Raw genomic sequence first — 13,516 nt, forward strand, 5'->3', positions numbered from 1 at the left:
CTGCAGATAGGAGAGCATGGACAGTGATGTGTAAACTCAGGGCACTGTCAACTTGCCAGTTTCTATCAGATCCAGCTGCACTTTCTGAAATGAGTTCCCTGAGATTCCTATTTCCTTTTTATTCAATCCCCCTTTACTCAAGCTAGCTTATTATTCCTTTAGATCTAACAGCCAAATAATTCCTCAGATTAATCAAACAAAATAAAACTTTCAGTGCCCTGCTTGGAGCAGGTGACATAGAAAGAAGAGATGGAGAAGGCTGGGAGGATGACAGGCCATGCTTTAGTTTATTGGAAATCAACTTTTCAGTCTCCTGTAACACACAGAGGAAAAGGCGAACAGGAAGAGGATGAGTTATTTTGGTTGTGAACTTACGAGGACATAACACTGTTATATAGCCAACAGACGTATAAAGAGAGAAGAGAAAGGCCATGAGGATTAAAAACAGAATATCTCACAATGACCCAATCTCAGACTGTTGACAATCAGTTCAGAGCATTTAGAAATGGTAGTCCAATTTATTATTATTTATTCAACAATTATTTATTGAGCACCTACCTATATGCCAGGCATTGTGCTAAATAAACACCGGGAAAACGGTGGTGTACAAGACATAGGCAAAAACTCTAATCAGTTACATAAAATTAGTAATTCTATGTAATTAGTTTATTAATGTCACTTTATAGAAATATAAACATCAATATAATTTCATAAATTATTTAAAATATATTCAGAGACAGATTGCATTTGAGAGCATTTGGCTATTTGTCCAATACCTTGGAGCTATAGGTAAAAAAAAAAAAAGTCAATGACTGCTTATTTCACCAAGTTACTAAAGCCATCCATCCATCCATCCATCCACCTATCTATCCATCCATGTATCTATCCACCCATCTATCCATCCGTCCATCCATCCAACAAATACTTGTATTCTACTATGTGCTAGGCACTGTTTCAGGTACCAGGTTTTCAGCAAAGAACAAAGCAGACAAAACCACTGCCTCTGTGTAACTTACATTGCGATGTGATGGAAAATTGTCTGGCTTGTGAGGCACATGTACCATACCCAAAACACAGTAAAAAGCTATAAGAACAGTTCAGCAAAAATAATTAAAAACAGTTCCAAAAAAATGAGGCTTATCTGATAATCCCAAGTAGTTTATAGAAGATTACGGTGAGAATTAGAATTAACAAATTACTGAGTTTAAGTTTTACCTTTTATCTTTTCCTCTGCCTATTCTCTGAGGTTTTTGAAAAGGAAGAGAGTGTGAGAAGCAAGAAAAGCAATGAATCTGGATAATTTTCAAAGAACAGAAACTTCACATTAATCATGAGAATTAACAATATTAAAGAGTTAAATCCTACAGTCCACTTTTAACATTCTGTATGGTTTCAATATTATTCTTGGTTCAAGAGAGATTTTTATCTGCTCAAAGTTCTCGCTGTCATTATCACAAAAAAATAACACCTCTTACAGCCAAATTACCTTTCTAGTTTTTCTGTCAATCAAGTCTTCCAGTTGCATAGTAGATTTGGGACACATGAACTGCCAAGTGGATCAATATATTTTTAAATCAATTCCCCCATAGCCTTTGGAATCTGCGTAATTTATATAAAAATTTAGACAAATTGATATTGGAGTCGACAGGGATTCTAGAATATTGGAAGTTTAAAATTTTTCCCACTATATTTTAATGCATTCTAAAATCGTCCATCCTAAGTAAGAAATGTTGGATGAATACTAACTTTTGAACAATAGAGTACTGAATACGTAAAAATCTCAATAAGATCCTTTTTTTCCTCAAAGTATGCTTTTTGGTGAGGAAGATTGACCCTGAGCTAACATCTGTTGCCAATCTTCCTCTTTTTTTTTTCCCTCCCCAAAGTCCCAGTACATAGTTGTATGTCCTAGTTGAAGGTCATTCTAGTTCTTCTATGTGGATGCCACCACAGCATGGCTTGATGAGTGGTGGATAGGTCTGTGCCCAGGATCTGAACCAGTGAACCCCGGGCCACCGAAGCAGAGCGCGTGAACTTAACCACTCGGCCACAGGGCCGGCCCCTAAATAAGATGTTGTCTAAGAAAAAACCTCTACCATTTTTTGCACTTCATGTTCACTTAGAAAAATTAGTTTAAAAAAATTACATCTATTTACAGGGCTAGAAAAGTAAGCAATGTTCCAAGTCTACATGGTATTTAATGAATATGACGGACTGGCAGAATAACTACCATAACTTACTCTTTAGAGCAAGTACTATGTGCCAGGCACTGTGCTGGATGGGTGCCTGATAAACATCATCTCATCTGATTTTACAGCCCTGCATGGTAGGCATTATTGGCCCTTTTATAAAGATGAGGAATCTGAGACTTCAAGAGGATAAGTAGCTTGCCCAAGTGCTTAAAGTACTAAGTGTCAAATCTGGGATTTAAACCCAGCTCCAATTCCAAAGCTCATATTCCTGATTACACAGGACTATGACATCTATTATTCTGATGGTGCTTTGAGTCCTTTCCATGATGTATCCTAGAAGGATTCTTCTAGTCATGAGGAATCACTGAGCAAAAAGGATTCTGAGAGATTCTTCTATGTCTGTAGTCAGAGCCACATACGAACTGTTCCACTGGATGAAACTATGATGCTTTAAAATGCTAAGCAGCAGCTTCCCAAAGTCATTCTACCACAGTTGCCTAGGTTCTTGGCTCTGTGAGGGAAAGGACTGTGTCATATCATTTTTGTGCCCCCATATCACAGCCTAGCATGATTTCTGTCACATAGCACGTTTTGAACAAATGCTGCTGAATGAATGAATGAACAAATACTTGGACCTTCTTTGCTAGTTTGGTCCAATTATAAACTTTACCATTAGGCTTCTATATTAAACCATCTGCTCAACTTCACTAAAAGAAATATAAAATGAACATTTTTTCATGAGAGTCTTATGAAAAGTGAAAATTATCACTTTGGTTCTTTTCCCATGAACCAAGAGAAGGCTTTGAACTATAATTTTAGGAAACTTTACAAAGCATGTGAAGGGTCACTTTCTGAGTCAAGATATTGATCTATGTATTTCTAAACTTTCTGATGACACCATATAATTAGGAAGAATACTAAACAAACAAAAATACACTTCACAATCAATACAATGCTTGAACTCTGTGCCCTCTTCTCTCTTTTTCCTTTTTACTGTTATTTGTACCGAAAACACCTATCTGTCCATCTCCAGTAGGAGATATTTCTGAAAAACAAAAATAACTCCAAAGAAACACAGCAGCAAAAAAGCAACAAATCTCACATGCCTCTTATTTGTCCTTTGAATTATTAAAAATAATTTAAAAAACAAATCTCCTCTTCGTTATTTACCATGATGTAGGGAAGCCATGTTGTGAAAAAAGCCCAGACTCAAAATAATACCAGAAAGTAAAACAATTCTGAGATAAAGTTATACATGTTACATCACATGTATATTCCTAGTTATTTTGGTTGAACTAATGATAAATATAATATGAGAATCACATCAATCAATGTAGTTAGGAATAATGCATGGTATGGAACAACTACCAATAACTTACAAAGTGGACATTCCACAGCCAAATAATTGAGAGTTGACTTGACATCAGGTCCAGATCAATGACTCTACAGAGAGTGAATCCTACTTTGTTTTACAAAATATTAATTTTTGATAAATCACATGCTGTCCTTTAATGCCTGGTTAAAAAAAGTCTCTTCATTAAGGCGAGTGTTTTGAGAACGAATAAAAAATGAAAGCTAATTTTTAAGAAGTTACTAAAAGAAAAAATGTTTCATACTTAAACCAAACTATATAATCCCAATTTTGTGATTTTTTAAAAACTTTAAAATAAAGTTGTATTTTTAACTGCATCTTGGAAGGAATTTTATAGATATGAATACTCACCTAAAAGTGCATTTTTTCCATGATCATCTGGTAGAAATCTCTTGTCTACAGCACACACTAGGATGTGTTCAGGAAGATTGGGAGACTTGGCTCCCACCAGGAGGAATCCTGCTGGGATGTCGATTTGTTCCATACACAGAGATACCAAACGCAAATCCTTTCCCGCTTGACAAAAACCTAAAAACCCGGAAAAAGGACACAGTGAAATGTTTAGAGAAGTTATATCTCCTTATCACCCATTTGGAGAGTAGATTTACCTGTGGGAATCACTATTAAGGACTAAATTTAAAGTCCACGTACTCCAACCACAAGATAAATCTATCTCATGTGCCCTCTGAGCAGAGCAGAAAAGACACTAAAAGGAGGTGTTTCTGACTTATTCAGCCAACACTGATGACTTTATATTTTCTGATCCACAAGTAAGCAAATGATAAATACAAGAAAACTTTGAAAAACATACGTAATTTTTATATGCACATAATATAGTATTTTTACTTTTAATGCAAATTCACTTCTCTAAATGGGGACAATCATAGCAAAGAGATGCTCTCCATTTCACATAGGAAGAGACTGAAGCTCAGAGTTTGGTAACTCATAAATGAATGGGCTAGAACTAGAAATCAGAACTGTTACATTATTTTCACTAGATATGACATGACAAGACATGATAAAACCTTACATAACCACTTTGTATATCATAATATGATACACCAATTCATTAGTTCATTATTTATTAAAAATCAATTGCAACAGATGCTGTGCTAGGCCCGGGGATAGAGTTGAACAAAATATATCTTCCTCTAAGAACTCACATAGTCATCAATTGGAAGAATGTATAAGGAACCGATAATCACAAAACAATATTACAGAGCACAGCTATTTTCTGTTGCAAAGCACCAATCTCCACTTCTTCTGGGAGATGATTAGAGTTTTTCTTGTTCTCTAATCATGTGATTCCCCTGGAGAGTTGTGATATCCCAGACTGACCTGGAGCTGGCACCTGATCCAAGTTGGGGCACTCTCATATCCGACCTTTCTGGCCATGGTTGATCCATCCAGGGGTGGGCACTTGACATAAACCAGGACAATGAAAGCCTTTTCCCTAGGAATTCTGAACATGGAGCCAGGGAAAGATTGGCTCACTTGGCTCTGTGCCAGCTCTTCCTTGCCCCGTGAGGGAAGTCTGTCAGCAGACACGAGAGGCTCAGGAGGAATGTTCTCACACTGTTTGGATCCTTGAAGCCCAGCTGTATCTACCTTTCCCATGGTTTGGTCATGAAACTTTTTGATCGGAACTCTTCCAATAACTTCTTCATTCTACCTAAGCTAGTCTGAGTTGGGTTTCTATGACTTGAAACTCAAAGAGGCTGAATAAAAGTATAATAAATGCTATTTCAGAGAGTTGTGGAAGATGGATGCAAACATCTAACCCACCACATCGTAGAACAAACCTGAGACCACCATCAATATTGCCCAATAAAAAGTGCAGAAGAACCATACTAGATTCTTTCAGTATCAATTCATATTATGATGGTAACCAAATGCCAACAAACAATTGGATGTTATCAGTTAGAATATGAGAAATAAAAAGAAAACAACATCCAAACATTGCATGAAGCTGTGGTGCATGGTTTGGATCATCAAATCTCAAAAGTAGATATAATGGAACTGGAAAAATTCAGTTAAAAAACACTAAAATGTTTGAGACAATGGAGTTCAACTATTTCAAGCTTGTAGTTTCCCTTTTAACATTAAAAAATTCAAATTTAACTTTTAGTGTTTGTGAATTGAGAAAAACATCAAAATGTTACTGTGAATTCTTTAACAATTTTAAATGAACTTGTATTTTATTATTCACAATATCATCTATATTTATTTGAAAAATAGTCATTTATACATGTGAGTCATATTATTTATTCAGCTAACAAACACTTTTTGGAGCCTATCGATACATAGAACCTCTTAAAAAAATTCTGCTGCCCCCAAGCCCATTAAGGAACAGGACTCACAGGTTTGAAAGTTGGAAACTGATGATGATGATGACGATATTGATGGCAACTAAAATTTATGGAGGCATTAACATAAACCAGGCACAGTGCTAAACGCTGTATAGATTATCTTATTTAATCCTCTCAACAACTCTAGGTAGGTACTACTATCTCTTTCTCATAGATGGAGAAATTGAGGCTCCAAAAGGTTAAAGAACTTGTGCAAGGTTACATAATGAGTCCAGTAATGTTCAGAGACATAAGACATGGGAAGTTTGCTATATAAAAACAGACAAAAAGCATTATCATTCAACTTGGCAAAAGAAAAGCTAAGAACAGTTATAATTCAGAGCTAAAACCATGAGTGGTGAACACAGACTTTTTCACCCAATTCTAAAATATTAAAGCTAGGAGGCATTTTAAAGTCCTGAAAGGAGCACTGATTTTTTTAATCAAAGGAATTATTAATTCGTGTATAGACAGTAAACCTAGAAGCATATTTCCCCTAAGAAGAAGCAACTTTATTGTGACTTGCTCCAAAAGGCAGAACATGTAAAATATCTTCCCAAAAGGTGTAGAAAATCCAGTGATGAGAGGTTCATGATTGTCTATTCATGGCAAGCAGGATGCTTGAGAAGCTATCTCTATCACTAAGAAGTTGTAATACAATCTTTCTACAACTTTGACTCATGGTATATTAGAAAGAGTGGGCTAGATGGAGATACAAGTCTGTACCAATTTGTACCAATTTGCAAATTATTAAAAGCTTTTTATTATATCAGAGCTATATTAACCTCAAGATCATCTGACATAGAATTTCCCAAGAAGTAGTTATCAAGCTCCCAGAAATTCATAAAGATATTCCACGATACTTAGGAATTATATGGGAAACACAACCAGACATCATTCCCAATTTCTAAAAACTAATAACTAATTATTCTAACATCCTACTTTTGAATGTTCTAAGGGCCTTCCATGCTACACATGTAGGAAGAGTGGAAACCAGTTGACTGAACTCAGGAGTCACTTGGTTGAACCCCATATCAGTGTGTGGTTTGATTATTACACAATTTTAAATTGTTTTTATTATCAGTCATATGTATTGATATGTTGCTTAATTTATACCCATAATGGGCTGTTGTTAATGATGGGAAGCTTGGGGAGCACTGATTGACTGATTGTGTTAATGAACACAACCATTTTACAAATGTGCCTTTGCTAGATATGAAAGTTAGATTCAATCTCAACCCCACTCATCAAATTATAAACTTATATTAAATACACCAATATGTTTCCAGGACACCAAAAAAAAAAGCAACGTTAAGGAAGAATTTTGGTGATTATAATCCAATTCGGCTCTTCATGTAAGAGGGAAAAGCCTACCTCTTTCAGCAGCATGTTATTTGCCGAGAAATTCTACCAACAGCAGCCTGAAATGTTTTCATCACATAGAGCAAAAATGCAAAAATTATAAAAAGTAAACTAGTACATCCTTTTAATCCTAAATATAGAAATTCCAAAACTTGGGTATTAGAAGTAGATTTTGACTTTTTTTGATGCTAGAAAACATTTAAATACATTTGAGTCCCCTCTTTCCCTCAAAAAAAGTATAACATTTTATTTTTGAATTTATCAACAAAACACGCTTTTTTAACACAATCAATTTAAAGTAAATTTAACAGTAATTACTGAGTGATAAAATGTAGGCATTTTTTCTCATATGCATGAATAATATCAGAGTATATTAATATACCGATCTAAAATAAATACTTTCTACTTAAATTCTTTATCATATGCCATGTAGTAACAGAATTAGTTTTTAAATTCCTAAGGGGTTCAAAAGATTATATATTACTATAAGAGAGGTTTGTGAGTCAAAGATTGGGTAACATTAATTTACTCCAATCTCTTTAGTATGTAAATGAGGAAACTAGGGCTAATAAAGTTAAGAAAATGTTCCAAGGTCAAAAATGTTCCTAGCAACCAAAAAAGGTGGAACTAGAACCCAGGTCTCTTGACTCCAAGACAGATGCTCCTTCATCCTCATTAACATCTCTCTAACACATAATGTTTTACCTTCCCTCAGTCTGATGTAGGACACTCTCTTATCACTTCTTCCTTGCCTATTTTTCCTGAGTCCTATCACCCAACTTTCCAGGCTGGATCCTGAGGGGGACTTGACACACCAGCCCTTGCCAGCAATGGGCTATGTCAGCATCCACCCATCTCATACTTGCTGATGAATCCTTAAAATTCATGGTTAAGCCACAAAGGCGATCTATGATTAGAGAGTGATATTTCTGATGAGCTTACTGAAAGCAATACATTGCAGCAAAAGGGAGATTAAGGGGGGAAAGTACAATTTTGGTTCTGGACTAAATAGGGATAGAGTAAAGAAGACACAGTCATTGTGGAGAGTATCTGAAGAAAGCAAGCATTTCTATGGAAGAAAGATGATTTCCGAGTGATTTCTGTGGTATATGGAAAGCTATACAGTCCATTCAAATTAAGAAGCACAAACAGTTTTTAGTACTACAGCCTTTCAGGGTTCTCTCACTTATGATATGAGGACACCTACAGGTCAACAGTAATAATTATTCAACAATGACTGGATTCTATGAGAAGCATGTTTCCTCAAAGAAGGAAGAAGCAAGACTTCTCCTCCTAAAATTTTTTTCAATAAGTGTTTGTGACAATGAAAAGAGAAAATGTCCTATTTTATACTAAAAAACCTACAATGATTGGAGTATTAAAGGGGCACAGGAACCAACTGAAATTGCTCCCCATGACCAAAATGGGGAAAATTTGAGCAACAAAATAGTGTTGGATTATATCCAAAACATAAAGTAAATATCCAAGAATTCATAATGATATAAATAAATGACTGAACAAATTAATAAATGGCGGGGGGAGGGAGACAAATTGCCATGCAGAAGAATTCCAAGTTATTTAAGTAGATACTCCACCCTCAAGGAGGTGGAGCAAACTCCCAGTTCCTTCAGCGTGGGCTGCGTGTAGTGACTTCTTTCCACAGCATGGAAAGGGGTGGGGGTGAGGGGACAGTGGAGATAACACTGCCTCAGCCAGGTGATTTAGGTCAACATCAACAGTCATAAATCATGGATAGTATGCACCCTTGATATAATATGATGAAAATGTCACTTTACCTCTGTGATCTTCCTCCCCCAAACCCATAACTCCAGCCTAATCAGGAGAAAAACATCAGACTAATTCCACTACAGGGTCTCCTACCTGACCAATAATTTCTAAAACTGTCAGGTTCATCAAAAACAAGGGAAGTCTGAGAAACTCACAGCCAAAAGTGTAAGGAAACACAACAACTAAATCTAATATGGTATCTTGGATAGGATTCTGGAGCAGAAAAAGGGCATTAGGTAAAAACTAAGGAACCCAAATAAACCATAGACTTTAATTATTATTAAAATTAATAATAATATAAGATGTTAATAGGGGAAACTGTGGGGATATATAACACTCTGTACTATTTTCTCTCTTTTTATGTAAATTTAAAACTGTTCTTATAAAAATAAAACTTATTTTTTAAATGTTCTATTTTATCTTCCTGTTTTCTCGTTACTCACTAACACAAGCCACATAGGCAATTTAATAAACAGGAAAGAACAGGAGAGAAAGAGAAGGCAAGGCTGAGTCCTAGACCAGGGTCAGGAAGAAATCAATTCAAGGCCAGAAATGGTTGCAAAATCAAGGAAAAGTTCCTAAGTTCAATTTGTAGTTATTCTGAGAATACACTCACCTGCCAAGGGTCTGGTCTTTTGCTGTGATATCTAGTAACTGACTGTTTTTTTCCAAACTCTCATTGTTGGGATTCAGATCAGCTAATTATATACAAAACATATCCTCAGGGATCCCCAACTCAGAAAAAAACATCATGCAAGGTGCAATATTTAGTTTTTTGTTTTTTTAAAAAAAACTATTGCAAGTAAGCTCCGTTGTTTGTAAAGAAGAATGGGTAGCTAAAGAATCTATGAAATGTGATTACATTTCAAGACCTATAGGATCCAAATATCTGGTGTATCAGATAGTTCTATTTTCCCACGACTAGAAATATGTCAGATTATTAATATGATAAAGATCAAATATTAAATCTCAATTAAAACCTCAAACAAAATAAAAAGAAGCCCTGCTAACCCCCTCTAGGGTAATTTTTAATTACATCTGAACTAATCCTAGAGAAAAGATAGGATCTTTCTTTGAGAGGCTACGGAAGATCTGGGAAAGAGTACCCTAAAGGAAGGATCTAAGCCTGTTTACTGTACGCAAGGAAAGATAGGTTATCGATGTGGGCATACAAATAACAATCGGACAAACATGCCCCTAAATAGTTTCATTTTCTGAGAGTAATACTGAAACGCCGCCTTAAAACCAAGACTCTTGCAGCAAGTGATTTTAATTTTAAAAAGTAATAATAGGAGAGGGCGCTTCTTTGTAAACTTCATCTGCATTTCCTTAAGAAAATAGCCAAGGTTTTCACTTCAGAGAACCAGGTTTGCATTTTCCAATTATCTCTAACTTGAAGGTTACACAGCAATCTAAATGGGGGGAGGGGAAAGTTTACTGACACAGCTGTAAACACAAACTAAAGTAATCCAAGCAGTATTGGGAAGCCTGAGATTCTGTTGCCCTTCACCCCTTTGGACAATCAACTGCCTCCCAGCAGGGTAGGAACCTACACGATTCCAATAATTTACATAAGAAATTAGCAGCCAAAATTTACATCTGAATGGCAACCCCCAGAAGCCCATCAGGTGTTAAGTATCTGCTTATCTAAATTGCCTCTAAAAATAGCTTTACCTTCCTTTAAGTCTTGGGTAAATAGAGGATTTCCCATGAAGAGAAGGTGGTATGCTGAAGCCAGTCCGGGCAGTAATTATATCGCCCTATTTCACTGTCATTTTTATAAGGAAAATTTCAGAGCTGTTCTGTTTTTGAGTGAGAGGACTCTTAGAACTACCTTAGAATGAGCCAAATGGAAAGAGCTATGGACAAACTATAAACTATCAAATTAGAAAATATGCTTTTAGTTTTTGATGGCCACCCTCAGGTGAATTAACAAGGGAAAACAAATAATGGACATGTAATTAACTATAATAAACCAAACTGGCTGATGTAGGAATCTAAGTGGAGGACTAGTGTTTTCAGGTTGTCTTGAAGTTTGAATCTTGTGCTTGGGTGGGATAGTTCTTTTTTCTCAGAAAAACTATATGTCCAAGTTTTTTCCTTTATTTCTAAAATAACTATTACCCTTTCTTATACTTTACAGAACCGCTGCAGCGTAAGAGTCACGTCCTCATGTTTTAAAGTTCAAGACATACTCGCTATCTGCTAGATCACTGAGTGTCCATCTTGGTGAGTGTTCAACAGCTTTCCATACCTGGTTATAAACAATGCCAGGGCCAGATACCAAACTAAAAACATACCTAGAGCACAGGAAAAACAGGGGAACCACTTCTCTACTTTTTGGTATAAAAATTGATATTTCAAAATTCTCCTCTAAAGCTTTTACTCTGGTTCTATTTAATTCTTAACATATAACAAGATTCTCAGTAACAATCCGACAATATTTTAAGCACTATATCAACATCCAGTTGTTATTTGATAAATATGAATTGACTGATTAATTATATAAAAAGCATGAAAATGGATACAAAACAGCTAAGTAAACCTAATGCCAGTTACCTTCCACACCTCTACAGGTATAAAGGTCTGTATTACGTCAATAATAAGTAAATTGATATATATTATATAAAGTCTGGGCAAAAGAAACCAGTGACAAGCGGAAGCAGATTCATAAGGAGTGATGAGCTAGAAGCAAGTCCAACTCAAAGAGCAGTAGTACTTAATTGCTAGAGACTGGCAGTGAATCAGGTGCCGATAAGCTACTAGGAGGATTATTCGAGTCTCCTCAACCCCTAGGTAGGGGATTTTGAGGCCTTTACAGTTTATCAAAGTCTCAAAAGAGAGACAGAGAGAGAGAAAGAAAAGAAAAAAAAAAGTCAAGAGAAAATAAAACTTTCAAACAGTGCAAACTCATTTATCTGGCTTTGCATATTTGAATCTCTAGTTTATCACCAAATTATTTGCACTTCAAGCTTTGTAGGGGAAATGTCTTGAAATTTTACCATTCTCCCCACTGCCCCCAAGATTTTCATGCATTGAAATCACCCCAGGTCCAAGTTAGTCTGGGTATAAAAGTTGCACTCTGCCTAATATGGATAAAGAAGAATCCATATACTAATTAGGTCAAGATGGTCAGCAAACTGTGCTGTATATCACTAAATGGAGGGAAGACAGTATAATGTGTGACATTATCAAAACCCTGAAATACTAAAAATGTTTTATATTAGGATTTTCTTTTTAAAAGTGCGCTTAAAGCCTTGGTAGAAGAGGAGGTTGACAAAATAAATAAAATGAGATTATCAAAATACGTACATTTTTATCTTCTATAGATAACAATATACTAGATGGAAATATACTAAATATACAATATAAATATACAATATACTAAATGGAAAAGGTAAATATAAAGCATTTGTTATCTCTACTGTTTTGAGGTTGGAACAAAAAGAAGTAGGAAAAGAGAACACTGAAAAAATTCCTAAAATAGTAGCATTCCTGCAGGAAGTACCTGGAGCACTGGAAAAGCCCTGCCCTGGGTCTAGGCTTGCCTTTGCCACATACCATCTCAAGAAGTTGTTCCAGTGCTGTGAATTTCAGTTTCTTCATCTATAAGATGGGGTGATAATACTTGTCTTTCTTACAGACACCTGCTATGAAGTCATAGGAGATAACGTGTGTGAGAGCATAATTATTTCTCATTCCTTTCTGTAATTACTGGTTTCCAGCCTTGAGTACCACATGTAATGATTGGAAACTAGTCAGGCAATACTACAGGGATTTAAAAAAACAGAACTGAAACCCACCATCTGTAGTGCAAGACCCTTCTGGGGCAGGTTTTTGTGAATAGGGAATTGGTGGGCTATTCGAATCAGACATTTCTTCATCATCTTCGTCATCTTCCATTTCATTAACTGTTAGATTGCTAGAAAAATCCAGGCTTCCATTTTGAGTGTAGCGGTGTACCAAATCTTTATCCAGATCTTCCACCTTGGGTTTTACATCTGGGTAAACAAATAAATCATAGCTAATTTAATTTCAAAAATGCTTGTGGAAAAATAACCAAAAGAAAAATTCATAGTTCTGAAAGACTATCCGAGGACAGGGAGACTAGCGTTTTCTAACACTTACTCAATTTATTTCAGAGGTCCCCAGATTTGGAATTCCCACTTCTTTGAAAAGAAGTCTAGAAATGTGGGGGATTAAGAAACTTACCTGCAGATGAGAAAGGATGCTGGTCAGGGTCCAAGTACAGCTGGGAAAAAATTGGTCGTGGTACCACACTACTACATCTGAGAGAGGCTTCTATGGAGTTGTGGAGAGCTTCTTCAAATCGAGCAGATTTCAGTTGCCCAGCATATGAATTCCCCATGGTCTACACCACCCCCCCAAAAGAAAAAGAGGAAGAGAGGAGAAAAGTGATATAGTTAGAGGGCTATATGTCTGCAAAGAATACG

General features: G+C 35.9%; 1 protein-coding gene across 14 annotated transcripts in view; it reads right to left on the reverse strand.

The window, feature by feature from the left end:
• GREB1L (GREB1 like retinoic acid receptor coactivator) overlaps positions 1-13,516 on the reverse strand; it is a 242,418-nt gene that overhangs the window by 100,619 nt on the left and 128,283 nt on the right. For all 14 annotated transcript variants that reach the window (XR_011420953.1, XM_023647520.2, XM_070220750.1 and 11 more), the window contains 3 exons: positions 13,275-13,434; positions 12,866-13,063; positions 3,916-4,092 (listed from right to left, as the gene is read on the reverse strand). Coding sequence is in view for 13 of the 14 variants with exons in the window: in XM_023647520.2 (XP_023503288.1) it covers positions 3,916-4,092; positions 12,866-13,063; positions 13,275-13,431 (532 nt within the window). In the remaining variant the exon portion in view is untranslated. The remainder of the gene's footprint in view (positions 1-3,915; positions 4,093-12,865; positions 13,064-13,274; positions 13,435-13,516) is intronic.

The sequence above is a fragment of the Equus caballus genome, chromosome 8 (assembly GCF_041296265.1).
Source record: "Equus caballus isolate H_3958 breed thoroughbred chromosome 8, TB-T2T, whole genome shotgun sequence".
Taxonomy (NCBI): Eukaryota; Metazoa; Chordata; class Mammalia; order Perissodactyla; family Equidae; genus Equus; species Equus caballus.